This window comes from Vanessa atalanta, chromosome Z (genome assembly GCF_905147765.1).
Source record: "Vanessa atalanta chromosome Z, ilVanAtal1.2, whole genome shotgun sequence".
Taxonomy (NCBI): Eukaryota; Metazoa; Arthropoda; class Insecta; order Lepidoptera; family Nymphalidae; genus Vanessa; species Vanessa atalanta.
In genome coordinates this window covers 9,250,466-9,267,733 of record NC_061902.1, presented here as the reverse complement: position 1 = coordinate 9,267,733, position 17,268 = coordinate 9,250,466, and the positions used below count along the sequence as shown (strand labels likewise).

Below are 17,268 nucleotides of genomic sequence, written 5' to 3'. Positions count from 1 at the left end.
TAACCCTTTCGTATATATAATGCTTTAAACAAATATATTTTTAAAACATAATAGATAAAAGTAAATAGTATTGTAATTTTGATAACCCTTATTTGTTATATATTTATTGCAAATATTATTTTCAGATAAGAAGGGCAATGACCAGTGGAACCTACCTCCGCCGCGTCAGCGTCGACGAGCCATGCTGCAGTCCACGCCAATGAACTACTCAAATTAACATGACTATACAAGCGTTGACTGTAATAACCCTCACCTTACTTGACGTCTCACACTTTCCAAACACTTCTCAGTATCAAAAGACTTTAGCCCGCTTAACAAAACAAACCACCGTTTACTCACATCCAACGAGACTCGATTATCGACACGTGGTTCGGTAATCGTTATTTATTATTACTAACGCAAACACGCCAAAGAAAATAACCCGTTCCATTTTGGACACACTCTGCCGAGACAAGTTCCGTCGTATGATTACCATCAAATACTCTTGATTTAGATTTTAGACGTATGTGTTCTGAAAAATACGGTATAAGATATGTGGTATATTTATTGAATTATAAGTACAAACGCTGAAAACTTTAACATTGCCGTCACAAAGTAAAGCAAAGGGTAGGTAGTTGACAAGTACAACCATTTCCCGGACTAAATAATAAGTATAAAAAATCCCTTTTGGCAAGTATCATCTTTAAATATTTAAGACTGACATTATAACAAGAAATCATCTACTTTCTAGTTTTTTAAAAAAAGGTATTTAAATTTCGTCTGCTGACAAATTGACATCTCATATATTTCGTTTAAAAAAAAACTAGTAATTCTGTTTGACTAACTCTAATGTATTATTTTTTAAATTCGTTGAAATGGTTTCAATGAATTTATCAGCAACTGAAATTACAATATTATGAAAGTCAGTATTTAATTAATTTCATTCATTTTTAGAATTTAAATAGCAAATTAAATAATTGAATACATTCCTTAACCAGTTCCATAAGAATTGTATTATTTCCAACGATTTAATACATTTGAAATAGTAATAGATTCTATAACTGTATAGTTCATTATTTTCAGTGCCAAATAATATATTTAGTATGTGACATAAGTGGCACGTACGTGCCTATGTAAAATAACTTTGATTCTCCTCTATCTAACCGAACTTAACTTCGAGGCCAATCATTTGGTTCTAGGCTATGTGAAACTAATAATAGAATAAACTTTGACATTGTTATTTATTACTTTACAAGTCTATAGTCTCAAGACATAGCGAGTGTTGTAGCTGTAATCGTTGAAGCTATGCGAGCGGCGCCTGTAGTTTCCGCTAACGCATTCGCTAGGTTTAAAATTTACCTAAAACAGCGCTCTCGATTCCCGCAAACATTCCTCATCGACTTCATCTACTTAAATATATTAACTGTATCGTGTATTAATCGCCATTTAGCATTTAATTCAATGTATTAATATAATAAAGTGTATTAGAATTTCGACTTGGACCAATAAATATGCATTTTTTTTTGTTTTAAAATGGGCGTCGCTTTAATTGCCCTCGAGAGGGCAACGCTTGCGCCTTTGCGTTAAAGACTGACGTTGTGGATTGGTTCGTTTCAGGCCTATTAATTACGATAAATTTTATATTGTATGTGTATACAGCGCGTCACAATTAAATACATCATTAGAAGCAGGTGCAATCTGATCGGTATTCATTTTTTTTTTTATATAATATATAACTTGAAAATAAAAATAATTTTTCAATGTTCTATTTAAGTTAGCGTACTGTGATACGGCTTTTAGAAATCGGTTTATTATGCTCAAAAAAATCTTTCAATATATATTCTCTTGTAATAAAATTTGTAGGGTCAGTCGATCAATAGGTAACAATTTATATTAAAGATTGTTAAGAATTATACTGACGTATGCTAGTCTTTATTATTATAATAAATGTATTACAATGTATAAGATTAAATATATATACGTAAGTTTTCTTGAATATATTTGCGTACAATTATTCACAATATTTTAATAATCATTATAAGATAAGTGTTTTGTATTAGACGGAGGGTATTTGTATTCTTGTGAAACTGAAATTATTCAATACCCATCGGGAAAGTTTTACCAAACGCATATTAACCTCCAAAGCTCTGTAGATATTGCTTACCATTTAGACGCGAAAAATCACTTCGCTGAAGGCCATAGCCTATTGTACTCAAACGTTTGCGTGTAGTGTAGCTCACTCTGAAAACAGTTTAGAAGCAAGAGGCCGGGGTGGCAAAGCTCAAGACGGATCGAATTTATAGAGGGCGGTTGAGGGGCGCGACCTTGTTTTGTAAGGCGTTCTTTTGTTGTATACATTGTGTTCTGTAGTATATGTGTGACAGCATCTTATTTAATCAGGTATATTTGGAATATTGATTTAACAGTATTGAATGAGTTTTTCTAGTACGTAATCAAATCGTGAAATGGAATTATTGAATTTTTTGAAAAAACACAAAGTATTTAAAAGAATACCTAGTATTTAAAAACAGTAAGGGCGCTTTACATTCTAGTCACGCGAAAGTTGGAATTGAAGTAGGATTTGAAATGAACTGCATTCAGAGTGTTAACCAGTTTTATATTATTGTATGTTGTATGTCTATTATATATAGAAGAACTGTCCATTACATCAGTGATAAAGCTAATCATGCCATATCCTCAATTTCATACTTTGATCATATCATAGCTTATTTGTAATAGTATTATTAAATGTGGAGATTTCAACCTCGCTTGAATTGATGTTCGCTGGCAAGCTGTTATAATAATAGAAATAAAGTATTTGTGTATTATCAGTCCCACATCCTCTTTACGAAATTCAATTCCCCTCTTATTTCAACCGCCTTCTTTCCCTTATGTTTTTAGGTAATAGAATCCAAAGATAACATTCAGATGTCCAGCTGTAATGGAATTAATAAAATGTTTTCTTTACGAATCATTGTTTTTATTTTAATTAGTATGTACCCTTGAAAATAAAACTACAAATTTATTAGCACGTTTTAATTAGTAATAATTTGACATGTAAAAGAAATAACTATGGAACTATTTCATAGAAAGTGATTACACCTAAGCTGTCTAACGTCGTATGAAATTATTACTTTGTATTGAGATGCACACTTTGGCCGATTGTTATTACACCTATATTCAGTTGTAGCGAAGATGACAGATATTGACAAAATCGAATTAAATATACATTAGAAGCACCAAAAAAACCAAATATATGAATCCACAATTGTGCATAAAAATTTTTTTTTTTTCAGAATGCATTATTTTGGAAACGATCGGTGTATCAAATAGAATTATTTAAATGATATTTAGCCAAAGAAGTAACAACTTAAAAAATATTTACAAAAACTCTTATATTTTTTACTGAATCAAAATGTTTTAAGACTAACGAACTATCAAGCAAATTCGGAACCTGTAAATGATGTTTTGGAGATTATCAACATCACTACATTAATTTTTGTCATACATTGTATTTAGAAATACATTTAGAATAGTCTTGTTATACAAGCGAATATATCGGCCTTTCCAGGCCCCGTTGTTTTTATGGTAAAGACGGTACTGAATATATTCAGTGCCTATAATGATATTGCGGTTTTAATTTACACTTTTCAAGATTATTGTTTATTCAGAAGTAATAGTGGTTTTGCAAAAAAATCATTCTTCTTAACATCACACTGGAATTTCGTTACGTTTCGCATTCCGTGCACAAATCTATCTAAGATACTTTCCCAAAGCTACATCTAACTTAGTGCATGGAGGCTACAAAGAGTTTTAATGTCAATTTGACTGATACGATTACGATAATTTCATAAGCCAATTTAAAAAAAAATGTTTCAATTAAATTATTTAAGGTGAAATTACCACTTATAACTTCTAACCTTATAGTAACGATTTTCTAATTAAAAACAGACACAATGGAAGATATATCCGTCAACATGAAAACTATATTAAAAACAAATAACATCAATCGAGTTGAATATAGGCCCGTAGTGTAAACAGAAACAAAGGGTTAAATCTAAAGCACATATTATGACGTTGAGCATTACGATTACGATATATAAGAAAACATGAAATAGGTAATTATACCATCGTGGCGAGCGTGCCACAGCTGTGGTTAGCTGGTTGTTTTACCACAGTTTGTTGTGGTAAAACTTAACGTCGAAGTAGCCGCGGTCGGTGAGCTGCGAGTCGCGATGCGAGATGGTGGAGCCGGCCGGAGAGAGGGCGACCGGGGCGGGAGACTCCGACACTGGCTCCACTTTGAGGGACGAAGGCCTCTCAGGACTTTTTTGAAGGTCGGCTAATTCTTCAATTGCTGGTTTAGTGTCCTCTGCTTTGGTATCATAAGTTTCTTTGGCTTCGTTATTTTCATTTTTATTGTCGGTTATGTGAACGTCGGTTACAAGCTGTTCTAGATCAGCTACGGCAGCACCATTTTTTTCAGTATCAGGGCCCCCAGATGCAGGTGTTGTCCTTTTCGAATAATAAAAAATTAATACAGACGTTAAATAAACAATTTCATAAAAAAATAAAGCAATTTAAATAATAATAAAAAAAAAACAAAAATTTGTATGTAAGATTTTATTTAAATTAGTTTTTAAAATACTATAATTTTGTGCAACTTTATTTTCATAAACCCATATACAATACCTTACCCGATAAATGCTCTTCGGAATTGTATACGTACAACGTACAACTAAAAATATAATACAATTGGTGCCATATACGACACAAATTACAAAAAGGCATATTAATATTATCACAGTGCATTAGAATCGTTAAATAAGTTTCGTGTTTCAATAAAACTAACATCATTTTAAGGGTATAAATCGAAATGAGTAAAATGAAGATTTGATACAAGTAAAAAAGAAACAAAAAAAAAATCTTACTGATTGAGGCTTTCTGTTACAGAGTTATTTTATACATACATTTAAGTCAACAAAACTTTAAAAGGATTTAATAAGTAATAAAAATAATCAATTCGTATATAAATCTAAAATTTGGTTAATTGTGTCCTATTCGTAATATCATTTTGGGAATGTCGACCATATTAGTAGTGACTAAACAAGTTAAGTTTAAAGTGAGAATAAGACTTGGAATTTTATATTTGAGTAAACAAAGGGCGATGTAATTTACGTCTACTCGGACGAAACGAAATAAATTATGAAATCGAAATAAAGTCAAAGACAAATTTAATCCATCGATTAATGTCCTGTATTTCGATTTCAATAAATGTTAAGACAGCAATATTAGCAGCTCTTATAATTTAAAAATTAATGTAAAAAAAACTAATATAATTTAAGTTTATTATCAAATATTTTTATAAATTTATTTTTATTACTAGTGTGTTAACAGCCTTTTTTAATTTTTTTTTAATGAGTTGTGTGCTATAAGTTCAGCCTTAAGTAAATTCAGTAAGTAGCTTTTCACAACTGAAAATATTCATATATTCATATTCAGTATCGATTGTAGGACATATAACGGTCTCATCTTTTATAAAAATTGATTTAAAATAATATAATAAGTATTTAATTTCGTTAAGAATAATATGGAAGAGTCGTTAATTTAACAAAAAATAATAATAAAAAAAAAGTTAAATACGAAACAAACAAATTAAATTGCAAATTAATAATAAAGTAACAATCTTGAATAATTCTTAATTTATTTACATGCCATGCTTATTGACGCATCATGTTTAATTCTACGTCATATTAATAAATTATTTGATTTGGTATTGTATAAATATTGGATGAATTGTTTAAATATAGAACGTTTGTTTTTAAACAAAATTACTCTTTGCGTTTTTTTTTTTGGCAAAGAACATGACAATACATTTTTACATATTAAAATTAAATAGCCCAACGTTTGTTTGGCAATCCTTGAATCGAAATAAATAATTTACAGAAAGTTCAATTTACATCATCCTTGATCATCTGTAACGGTTTAAAATCTAATAAATGTATTTTGAACCGATCTTAGTTATAAGATAAGTAAGGATGCTTTCTTTCAGCAAAACACATTTTCAACACGACCCTCTTATTTTTATAAATATTTTTTTTCTCTGTTACAACATTATTAAAGTTGTTTTACAAATTGGTATTATTTTTCAAAACGTTTACGTATCTCGATAATTTTTTAAACAAATAAATTATTAACAACAATTTAAATAAATCTACAATGCAAGATCATGTTACTCTTAAAGCAAATACATTAAATAATAATTCATAAATAAAAATGAAAAAAAAAAAGTCACAAAGGAAAGTGCTTCTCTGTGTTCCAGGTCATTTCTCTTCTGTCCATGAAGCTGAAAGCAACCAAATAAAAATAACATAAAAACGAAAAATTAAATAAATAATAACAAAAAAAAATATAGTAATAACATTTTAGCAATCGAAGAAATGTATTTTAATGCGATGTGAATTTATAATGAATGAAATATATAGTTTGACGTCGGTACATGTCGTTTAAAGCCTTGCTCATCAGTCGCAATCTTATTTATTGCCACAGCAGCAGGCCTCTATATTTCTTACGAGATTATGGATCGTTTAATTACAGGTGTATATATAAAAAAAATCGTAAAAATCCTTCATAAAGTCAGATGTCATATAAGCATAGTTTATATAGAAACCGCAGATTAAAACAGACTTAATAAAAACAAAAATTTAGCAACTATTACTCATATAAATAAATAATAAAGGTACGTATAAAATATTTTGAAGATTGCTAGGTTTTTCACATCGGGTTCAATACAAGCCCATGCCTTTATTCAGAATTTATTATACTTATATTATGTATAATAAAGTCTCGACCCCAAGTCTACTAACAAATTGACAGTTCATCGCAATCGAATCAAAAGTTAATCGTTGCTGTTCAGCTGAGTCTACAAACAAAACGTACCAGTTGCGGTTCGTTCTAAGTTGGATGGGAATACAATTAAGTTGAGGTTATTTTTTGTTAGAAATCGCCGAAGTCGGAGCGGCTTAGAATCGGGACCTATGATTACTATTGTGTTTGTAGAATTGGCCCCTGTACTGTGCATATAAATATATTCAAATATACCTTACCCATTGTTTGTTTCTTGAAAACCAGAACCGCCGCCGTGAATCACCTAAAAAAAAAACATAAATAAATATCTAAAACGAAATAAACCACTCTCATATCGAACATCAAACATGACCATTGGTCATACAAGACAACGATAATGTTCTGATCGAATTACAGATATGACGGTAAATCTCAATGGCAAGCTAACTAACCAACTGCGAGATTATGGTGTACGAGTACAAGGGCGAGGGACTGGATAGATATATTTGCCAAACCCAACACCAGAATACCCGAGGAAACGTATATAAAGATACCAGTATCGTAAACGAGCACAGTATTTTAAAATCTGGTATAGTAAATACGCCCATTGATTTGTACAGGGAAGCTTTAGAACATGATACAAGTGACGTTTGTTAGTACGTAATCAAAATGTACAATAGCCACCACCAGTGTATCAATGATGGTAGGAGTCTAAGTCTAAGAAACTAATTACAGTGTTTCATTAACTTTATCAGAGTCGGATTTAAAGGCCCCGGGGCCACAGAGAAGTGGAAGCCCTAGACCATCAGAGGCGTAGAGACCCTTATTATGAATTAATTAGAATATTTTAATTTCAATCAGATACTATAATTTAATTACTTGTATCGGTAACTTCAAAAACAGTAATTGGTAACATTATTATAATTTAACTATGTATATCTAGATATTTGTTAACTCGTCGGAATCTCTGCCCTACACATAAGGGCTCATATGAAGGTCCCAGGGCAGTTGCCCCGGCTGCCCTCCCTTAAATCCGGCCCTGAACTTTATAATTAAATTAAATGATAAATCATTGGAGCGAGTTCGGTTCCCAGAAAGTGTTAACATCACAGATTTAGCTTAATCTTGTCAGTTATCGAATAGATTTGTAGATAAGAAAACGTAATAGACCAATTTCAAATCAAAAAACTATCTCGTTTTTGCTTGTCTGGTTACCGTCTTGAGAGACTGGTCGTGGTCTTGATGTCAATTGTGGCTCGCTTGACTCTTCGTCTCCTGTCGAAGGCTGCTTCTCCTCCACACTCGTGTCATTACATGGACGGATCAGATAAAATTCTCAATGAAAATCCGATTGCGTTTATTTCCATTGTGAATTCTATCGGATCCATTCATCATATGAGTACTCTGCCGTCCACTGGCGTTTTTGAATGTCCTTGCACCATGATTTTAGCTAACACTAGGACGCTTCAAAAAATTAATCAACATAAGTATATTTTTGTTATTATTACTTATAATTGGGATAATTATTGCCGCTTTAAGAAATCTTAAGTATTCCTTACGTCGCTATGGCGCCTCCATCCTTGGGAACTATGACTAAGAATATGATGATTAGGGTGGTACCTATCCAGAGAGGCTTGCATAAAGGGGCTTTATGCGAATGAGAGATAAATAAAGACACACACACAGAGAGAGAGAGAGAGAGAGAGAGAGAGAGAGAGAGAGAAAATGAGAAGAGAAATTAATTTTAAAAGACAAGTTTGGATTATAATATGTTTCTGCAGAGTATGAACAAATTCAATCAGGTCACTATGCAAATAAAGATTTCGTTTTATTGCTATTTAAATGATATTATTATTTAAGAAATAAATGTGTTTACCATATAATTGGTACTTTTTGTTACTTGCAATATATAAATCATCTATATGAACAATAAATAGAAAGATCCCAAAAATTGACCCCTGCGGGCACCATATTTGGAATTTTTAATTACTCTCGGTGTAATGTTCCATATGGAACATCAAACAAAATGTATTTTTTTTAATTTACCCTTAGAACCTCAAAAATGATCACCCAAAAGATTAGTCCAGAAATAGTAGTAGAAGTAGAGTAAGTACATTATTTTCAAAAAATTAAGCATACGGAATTTATGTACGATATTGAAGTGCATCCAGGTTTTGATATTGGTATGGGAACATTTATTTTCGATTTTACGGAATTTTACAGAAATTTACGGAAAGTAGTAATGCGTGGTTTGGGATTCTAAATAGTAGTGTAGAAGTAAAATATATACAGCACGAGAAACCTATTGGTCCATTTATTGAAAAAGGCTATGGAATCAACCATTGAATTGTAATTTCCATGCGATTACTTGGAAATGATTTTCACGAGAGTTTTAATTCGACTTCACAGTTGTCTTATAGTCAATCATTTATTCAATTAACTGCTTTGTAAACTGGATTTATTTTATATTTATCCTAAAAACATATCCCAAAAAGCATTTTTTTACCTTAAAATAACATAAAATGCATATCATAGAAAGTCATTAAATGGGTGACATTTAAATATGGCTTCCAAACATTTTCTGAAAACTGCAGCGCATCAATGTTCCTGATTATTTAATCATAGGTCAGGTCGATGGTTTATGGCTCCACTTCAATCCATACCGATTGATCGATGGATTACGTTTAATAGTATCTTATAAATATTAAATATATATCTTATAGTACGTCATGTTGACATTTTATAACAATACTTTGTAGTTTGTACGAATACAGAAAAGAAAACATATACTCACTGTAGCGATAGCCGAGACCGGCTTGTGAGCTGCGAAGCGCCCGACGGCCGGTGTTGCCACCGGAGTTGTGTGTCCCGACTTATTGCTGCAGAGGACATAAGTGTCGGTTAATAAATAATTCTTAGACCGTACAAGTTACTTTGAAACATTTCGATCGATAAAAAACATATGTGTTTTAAAACAATACACAAGTATTCAATATCTGAAAAATAATCTACTTCTGTAGCACTATCAACAAATTCACGTTAATTTTCACAATAATCACTTCAACAAATTGAGATGAAGATAGTTACCAACCTCTTTAGCACTTAATGGCCCAAATTAAATAATTTTTTCTTTTCGGATGTATTTTATGTTATAAAATAATAACTTGAAATGTTAGTAAAAATAAATAATTAAAACATTAAATTGTAGAAATAGATAGATTTAGTAGAAGTAGATTCTAATATTATGATTTTTCGAAAAAGACTCTTCGGAGTTTCTTTTGGTTTTTTTTTTTATTGGCAATTTGACAACGGTACAGAGTATTTATTTAACGTGTAAAACTTTTTTTCTAAATATACAATTAAAGTGGACCAAGCCTTTGTGTTTATATCGTCATAATTCCGTTCGCTATTGTACATCAAAAACCGACTGTTTTTGTGTTACGAGTAATCATACTTTTAAGTTATTACAATGTTTTATGGTGACGTAGAAAAGCTTTAAAACTTACGAAACATTTTTTATTATGACGCTTTCAAATTACGCCTCGTAAATGATTCTTCCTTCCATAAGTGAAGCGAATCGTTTCTTAAATATCGTAGTATTAAATGAACAGACGAAACCATGCGACGCTTTGCGGACATTTTAAGAGATCGTGACTCACGAGTACAAGTACGTATGGGGCACGAGAATGTTATAATAAGTTACTGGATAGGCTAAACGCGTGAAGCCCGCTCGAATCGTTACCAATTGTATACCGAATTTAAGTACCTATTTATTTAATATGAAATGAATAACTAGTTCAAATTATAAAATTTAATATTACTTTATACGTATGTATTTATTATTATAAATGGCAATATCGTCGGCTGATTAGAGTGATAATTACGTAAAATATGAATTAAGTTCTTTTCAGTAATTAAGTTCAGTTTCTAAGAACTCAAAATTATCTTTAACACTCTGGAACGGTACTTTGGACGTTGCTATGACGTCTATTGATTATGAACTGTTAAGTTTACTATAGACTTTGGATCAGAATTGTTTTTTCATATAAGGTTTATATATTTTATAAAATAGGTAGGACGGTAGAATATGGCGGACGGGAGAGTGACCACTTACCTGATGGTAACATTTTAGTGTATATAAACCTATGTAATATCAAATATAGTAAAGTATGTTACAGAATATTCCCGCTAAAATATATATTATCTTTGTTATCGAATAAAATCATATATCAAAAAAATGGAATGGAAAAATTAGTTAGTTACATACATATATACAATTGGGATAGTCGCCAACAAAAAACCACTGTGAATTTACCTCACTTGTTGCACACCGGCAAAAAATTTCGGGGAAACCGCAAAATTGTTCTTTTGGTGCATTAAACGTTCGATGCCGTAGTTCTTGCGCAGAAATTGCTCCATTTTTGGCGAGGGACCGTCTATTGCAAGTTTTTCGGCAGATGTGTTCATATCCTATAATCAATCATTTAATAACATACATTATTATTATAGATGGCGAGCAATAAATTTCAGATTTATGACATTAAATATAAATTACCCTTTACCACATACTATTGATATAAATACTTCGTGTACTCGAAAACATTAGTCACTATAGTAACTAGAATGTTGGACAGGGGTTACTAAGCAAAAACAAATAAAAAAAAGTAGACTCCAAAGCTATTAGATAGTTTAAGAAGGTTTTAAATTACAATTGAAAATATATTCATAAAAAAAAAGTTAAACATACTGTTAGCATGTGATCAAAGAGAATCTTTCCGTAACCGTGTCGCTGTCGATCTGGTAACACGTAGAAATCGAGCACACAGAGAGGTTCCACCTCGCAAACCTTGTCACGTTCGTCGAAAAGGAATAAATGCTTCTGGCCAACTTTTAGTAATCCTATTACGTCACCATTCCCCCTGCGAACAAATGCGTTGTATTGTATTTACATTTCTTAAAAGACAGTCCAGTGTTATACATATACTTTTTACAATAAATCCGTGGCCTATTTTTAAAAGAAACAATGAACGGGTGTTGGTTGTTTTATAAAAAATCTTGTAGATATCGTTAATGTTAAGTTTATTTTTAGCACAAATAAATTGATATTTTTTTAAATGATCGGCAATGGTATATAGTATTTCATATTTCGCTCAAAAATCTACTTTGGCCCTTTTATCGGTAGGTCTCGGTAATTAAATATATTTAGTATGAAATTGAGTTACAAATTTACAGATAATAATTATATATAAATATATCGCATTAAGATAGACTGATAGCGCTCTGTGAATATTTACACAATTATTTATAAAAATAAATAATTGTTATAGTCTTGTCGACGTCTTACCAGTTATAAGGTCTACTAAATAACTGTTTAACGTGGCTATAAATTACTAGCATGTTATTCGCCAATTAGTATAATGTGTCAAATGACGCAAGCGTTTTTTTTATAAAAGAAACTTTGTATTTCGCCTTATATTATTACAATTCACAACGATCGAACGTTTGGTTCAAATTGGTTTTTTAATTCAATAAAAAAAAAACTATGGAAGTTTTCAGTGTACATATGCAAACAATTTGCTAGCGGGTATAACATAAAAAGATGGAAACAATCAACGTTTACAAACTATTTACTTGAGAGAGCATTTTAATATTACAATTTCGTTATGCTGGATGACTATGGCGTAAAAAAATTATGTCTAAGTCACAGCTCAAAGAACATCAAGTATGCGGGACCATAGACTTGGTTACGCTTGAAAAAAGTGTGACAAAAATGTTCACAAAAAACTTTTTTTTGACATTCTACATTCAAATATATAAATTTTAATATTAATTGTACTGTATAATTATGACCTTCGCGTCGTTTTACTTCGATATTATTAAAGTGAAAGCGTGTTTGTTCAGATGTCCTTCATATTCATACAAAAGGGCGGATTATTTACAATGAAATAATTGAATTATTTCGTGAAATAATACATAATAAAGAAATAGAATATCTTTAGTATATATTTTAACTTCATTATTTGAAAACAAATGCAAAGCGGGGTTTAGCAACTAGTTTTATATAAAAGAAAGTCTCGAAAACGGTACTATTTATTAACATAACATTTCGAGAGTTAACAGTCTAGTTTTAAAAATATGTTTAAATAATTTTTAATTGGAATAACAGTTATAACATAGTTATTAATATTTTGAAAAAAAAAATCCAATATAATCGCAATTATAAGCTTATTTTGGTGGAAGATAAAATCATTCGCATTGCATACTATTTTGCTTATTAAAACATTTTACTCATATATGTACTTATAACAAGCGAGCGTACACAAGTATTTATTTTCTGTGTAAATATATATGTAATAAACAACTATGTGTTCAAGGTGTTTGAAGGCGAACATAATTTCTTTATCGCAAGTTTGGGGCGTAAGTAAGTAGCTGTCGAAATACCAAAATTCGAAACGAGACATGCAATCTATTGTGTTGATTACCCGCAATGCGGATATCGATGCGGTTATCAAACGTCTTCGACGCGTCTTACCTATATTTAATAAATTAGTTTCTCAAATAATTAATTCAATAAATAATATATTGTGTTCTGAAAAATATAGAGAAACATAACGAACTATCGATTGAAATCACTTTATTTTTATAGCTTTTAAGTTTACATGAAATAATTAGAATCGGAATAAGGAATGTTAGTATCGATTCGGATTGATATTTTCTTTTGAAGTTACTATATTAAATGGCAAATTACATTATAATTATTGTTGTCTTATATTTTCTTCATGAGATAGGTTGGCCGACGGGCATATGGGCCATCTGATGGTAAGTGGTCACCACCACCCATAGAAAATGGCACTGTAAGAAATATTAACCATTCCTTACATCGCAAATGCGCCACCAACCTTGGGAACTAAGGCGTTATGACCCTCGTGCCTGTAGTTACACTGGCTCACGCACCCTTCAAACCGGAACACAACAATACTGAGTACTGTTGTTTGGCGGTGGAATATCTGATGAATGGATGGTAGCTAAACACACGGGCTTGCCCAAAGCGCTACCACCAAGTAAATTATATAATTCATTATAAATTATCCAAAGCTTGACCCATTATATCATTTACGGTTTACAGTTTAAGCCATTTATTTCTCAGAAAGAATATAATTCAATTAATATAAGAAATATAAGGTAATCACTAAACTAGATATATATATATATGTATGCATTGTAAATGTATGATACATATAATACACTACATTAGGCTTTGTACAATCCCGCTTAGGTGATACCATCCACTCATCATAATTATATACTACTGCCTCACTGCTATACTTAGTATTGTTGTGTTCCAATTGCAAGGGTTGAGTAAGCCAGTGTAACCACAGGTCAAAAGGATATAACATCCTAGTTCCCAAGGTTGGTGGTGCATCGGTGAGCAATGATTAATATTTTATAGTACCAACGTCTATGGCCAGTGGTGACCACTTATAGTCAGGTGTCTATGAGAAAAAGTATTATATACATATCATTATATAGATAGATTATGATTTATGACTATTTATTACTTAATAAATATTATATTCAGTCATTATGCTGTTTAGGGATGCTGCTGTTTTACAGAACTTAGCGACATACAAACAATTATTTATCAAAGAATGTAATAATAATGTTACAAAATAATTTCATACATTAATAGTTGTTGAAGCACCATAACTAAAAGATTGTTATTCATATGGCTAAACACAATGATTCTAGCATAGCATGCTTTATAACACTAATCTTGCTATCTATTTATATATATATATTTATGCATTCATTAAACAAGATTAATAATTAAATTGTTGTTCATACAAAACTTAAAATAAAATGTTTAACATACCCTTTGGCATTGAAATCTTTCAGCAAATATAAGATGTGTGTCGGTGAGTTACGCAGTTTATAGGCTGTTGTAATCACTTTGTTTAGCCCTTGAGCTTGTGCAGACTGTTCACCGAGGAAGTTGATCAATTTGGACAGACTGTCTTGCATCACCCTAAAACAAAGGTCATTTACATCACATTAAAACTCTGTCATATTGATAACACATTTTGTATTGTTTAATTTTAACCTAAAGGTTGACTATACTAGACTAGAGTCTAGTATAGTCTTTAATGAATATCTAATGTAATTTGAGCTGACGACATAATTTTTCTATACTTTAAATTACATGTCTGTATAAATCAATATTATCTATTTTTAATTTTATTATCTTTAAATTATATATTAGATATAGAACAATTATTAAAATAATCATAATAATCATAAATGAATGAATCATTATTATATTATATAGAGAATAAGGAAAATTATGTGTCCAGCATATTTATATAAGTTGTTTTATTTTGGTTAAAATCAGTTTAATCATAGATAGGTCACATTAAATTGAAAACTGAAAGGTCTTGAGCAGTATTGATGCCTTTTCAAGGTTTACTATGATACTCAACAACAGCTAATTTATTGCAATAAGTTATCGGAGTAGTTCTTAGTGATCATAGTGACTCCTTGATGTTAGTAATAAATAATATGATATTATCAGTGGAAGAAATAAATAATCCACAGAGAATATTATATATTAGATGTAATTACATGGTTAAAACTAAATTTATTATTACATTATTTAAATTATTATTTATATTTAAATTTATTATATTGGTCTCAAGAGAGACCAATATGAACAAACAAATGTATCACAAATCAAAATGTTCTCTTATTAATATTATTTAAATCCAAATAGTCATAATTCGTTTAACATTACACATTAAAGAACAAAATAAATTTGGTTATAAAATGTAACAATTACAATTAATTTACTATCTATAGAAAATAAATACATACAAATGCATTTATATTATGTTTCTTCTTTGAAACAAAATGTAATTCACTTTGATTTAAATATGCTTTTTATTTAACAAAGCAGTTTTTCTATACATGGATGAAATATTGTTGACCTTTAAGCAGGTATCACCATAAGATCTAACTCAAAGCCTAGTAAGGATTTAAGATATAAAAAGTTTAAGAAAATAACCTTGAGTAGGCGTGTCCCTATTAAATAGATTAAGATAAAATCCTAATGAAATATACTAGAAATAGTACATGAAATATCAATAAGTTAAGTTAATCAAGATGATTTATTGAATTTAGGATTTTTTTTCATACCTCACACTTCGTACATCTCCCTGAAATCCGGGCGGGATCAATGTGTAATTTAATTTTGTAATTTTATCAGTTAGGATCTCATTGACGGGAGCTATCCACTCCATTTTTATTAATTGTATGAGAAACTTTTGATATAATTTAGTAAATTGTATATTAATGAATACTTTAATAAAAATATAAGAAATTTTTGATCATCACTTTTGTTAGATCGTGGGTAAGCGAATAGCGAATACGAATAGTGATTAGTGACAGGGCTGCCAACTTACAGAACATTTTATCCTAATTTACATTTTTACCTATATATGATTGAAGAAAGGATTAATGTTGAACCTATAATTCAGAAATAAAAAAAATGCGAAATACAAATATTATTTTTTCATTTAATATCTATTAAAGGAAATTTAAAATTGTCATGGAATTATTATTTGCTAACGATTTCATGCATACAATCTACCATAAAAAGTGATACCATATAAAAAAAATAATAAAATAGGAAACAAATGACTAAGGTAGTGTTAATTATTCAATTAATGTTGTAAAATGTTTTGTTATACTTAAATAACAATAGTTTTTTTAAGTTTTATAAAAGCTTATTTTATTTTTATATGGTTAACAATTTATTTATCGATGTCTTCTTATTTATAATAATATAATAAAATATTAACGAAATTAAAGAGTATGCTAGATGTTTCTTTGTTTTAAGCAGTATTAAAAAAACAATAACTATATGTTTTTTAAATAATATATTTTATTTTCATGAAAACTCCTTTATTTATATAAGAACTATTAACATTAATGCCTTAACTATATATCTATGCACCCAAATTAAAAACAGACGTTAGAAACAATATTTTAGACTTAATGCTTAAATATCATTAAATTATATAATTTCAGCAAAAAATAATTTACTGGTGATCTGATTAATTTTAGTCGGTTTTAGTGCTTATGTTCTTGCATTTATAATAAGAGGTTGTCAATCGCCAAATGCCTAGTGTTCTAAGTAAATTATCTAGACATTACCGAAAAGTCACAATGCATACGATATTGAACGTCTTAACTAAAATTAAACTAGGTTCCAAGAAATATAAATATATATTTTTTTATAGTTATTGAATTTAGCAAAGAGATAAATTATACCTAGGAATATGTTTCTTTTTTATTTGAGTACTTACCTATACATATTTTAAGTGATTATCGAAGGAATTTATTAGGGTTTTTAATACAATTAAAACACTACACTAGTTACATTACGTG

General features: G+C 30.0%; 2 protein-coding genes across 3 annotated transcripts in view; one reads left to right on the top strand and one right to left on the bottom strand.

Annotated features, from left to right (window-relative positions):
• The window catches only part of LOC125075770 (tyrosine-protein kinase Abl), a 36,501-nt gene extending 33,551 nt beyond the window's left edge, over positions 1–2,950 (top strand). For both annotated transcript variants that reach the window (XM_047687508.1, XM_047687507.1), the window contains one exon: positions 126–2,950. In XM_047687508.1, coding sequence (XP_047543464.1) covers positions 126–129 — 4 coding nt within the window. In that variant the 3' untranslated portion in view covers positions 130–2,950. The remainder of the gene's footprint in view (positions 1–125) is intronic.
• Positions 2,951–3,290: 340 nt separating this feature from the next.
• On the bottom strand, positions 3,291–16,239 carry LOC125076089 (alpha-tubulin N-acetyltransferase 1-like). The gene is made up of 7 exons (XM_047688040.1): positions 16,015–16,239; positions 14,699–14,851; positions 11,573–11,744; positions 11,141–11,295; positions 9,620–9,704; positions 7,086–7,129; positions 3,291–4,494 (listed from the first exon to the last, which is right to left on the bottom strand). The coding sequence occupies exons 1-7, from the start codon at positions 16,116–16,118 to the stop codon at positions 4,149–4,151; spliced, it is 1,059 nt and encodes a 352-aa protein (XP_047543996.1). The 5' UTR covers positions 16,119–16,239; the 3' UTR covers positions 3,291–4,148.
• Between the last annotated feature and the right edge of the window lie 1,029 nt (positions 16,240–17,268).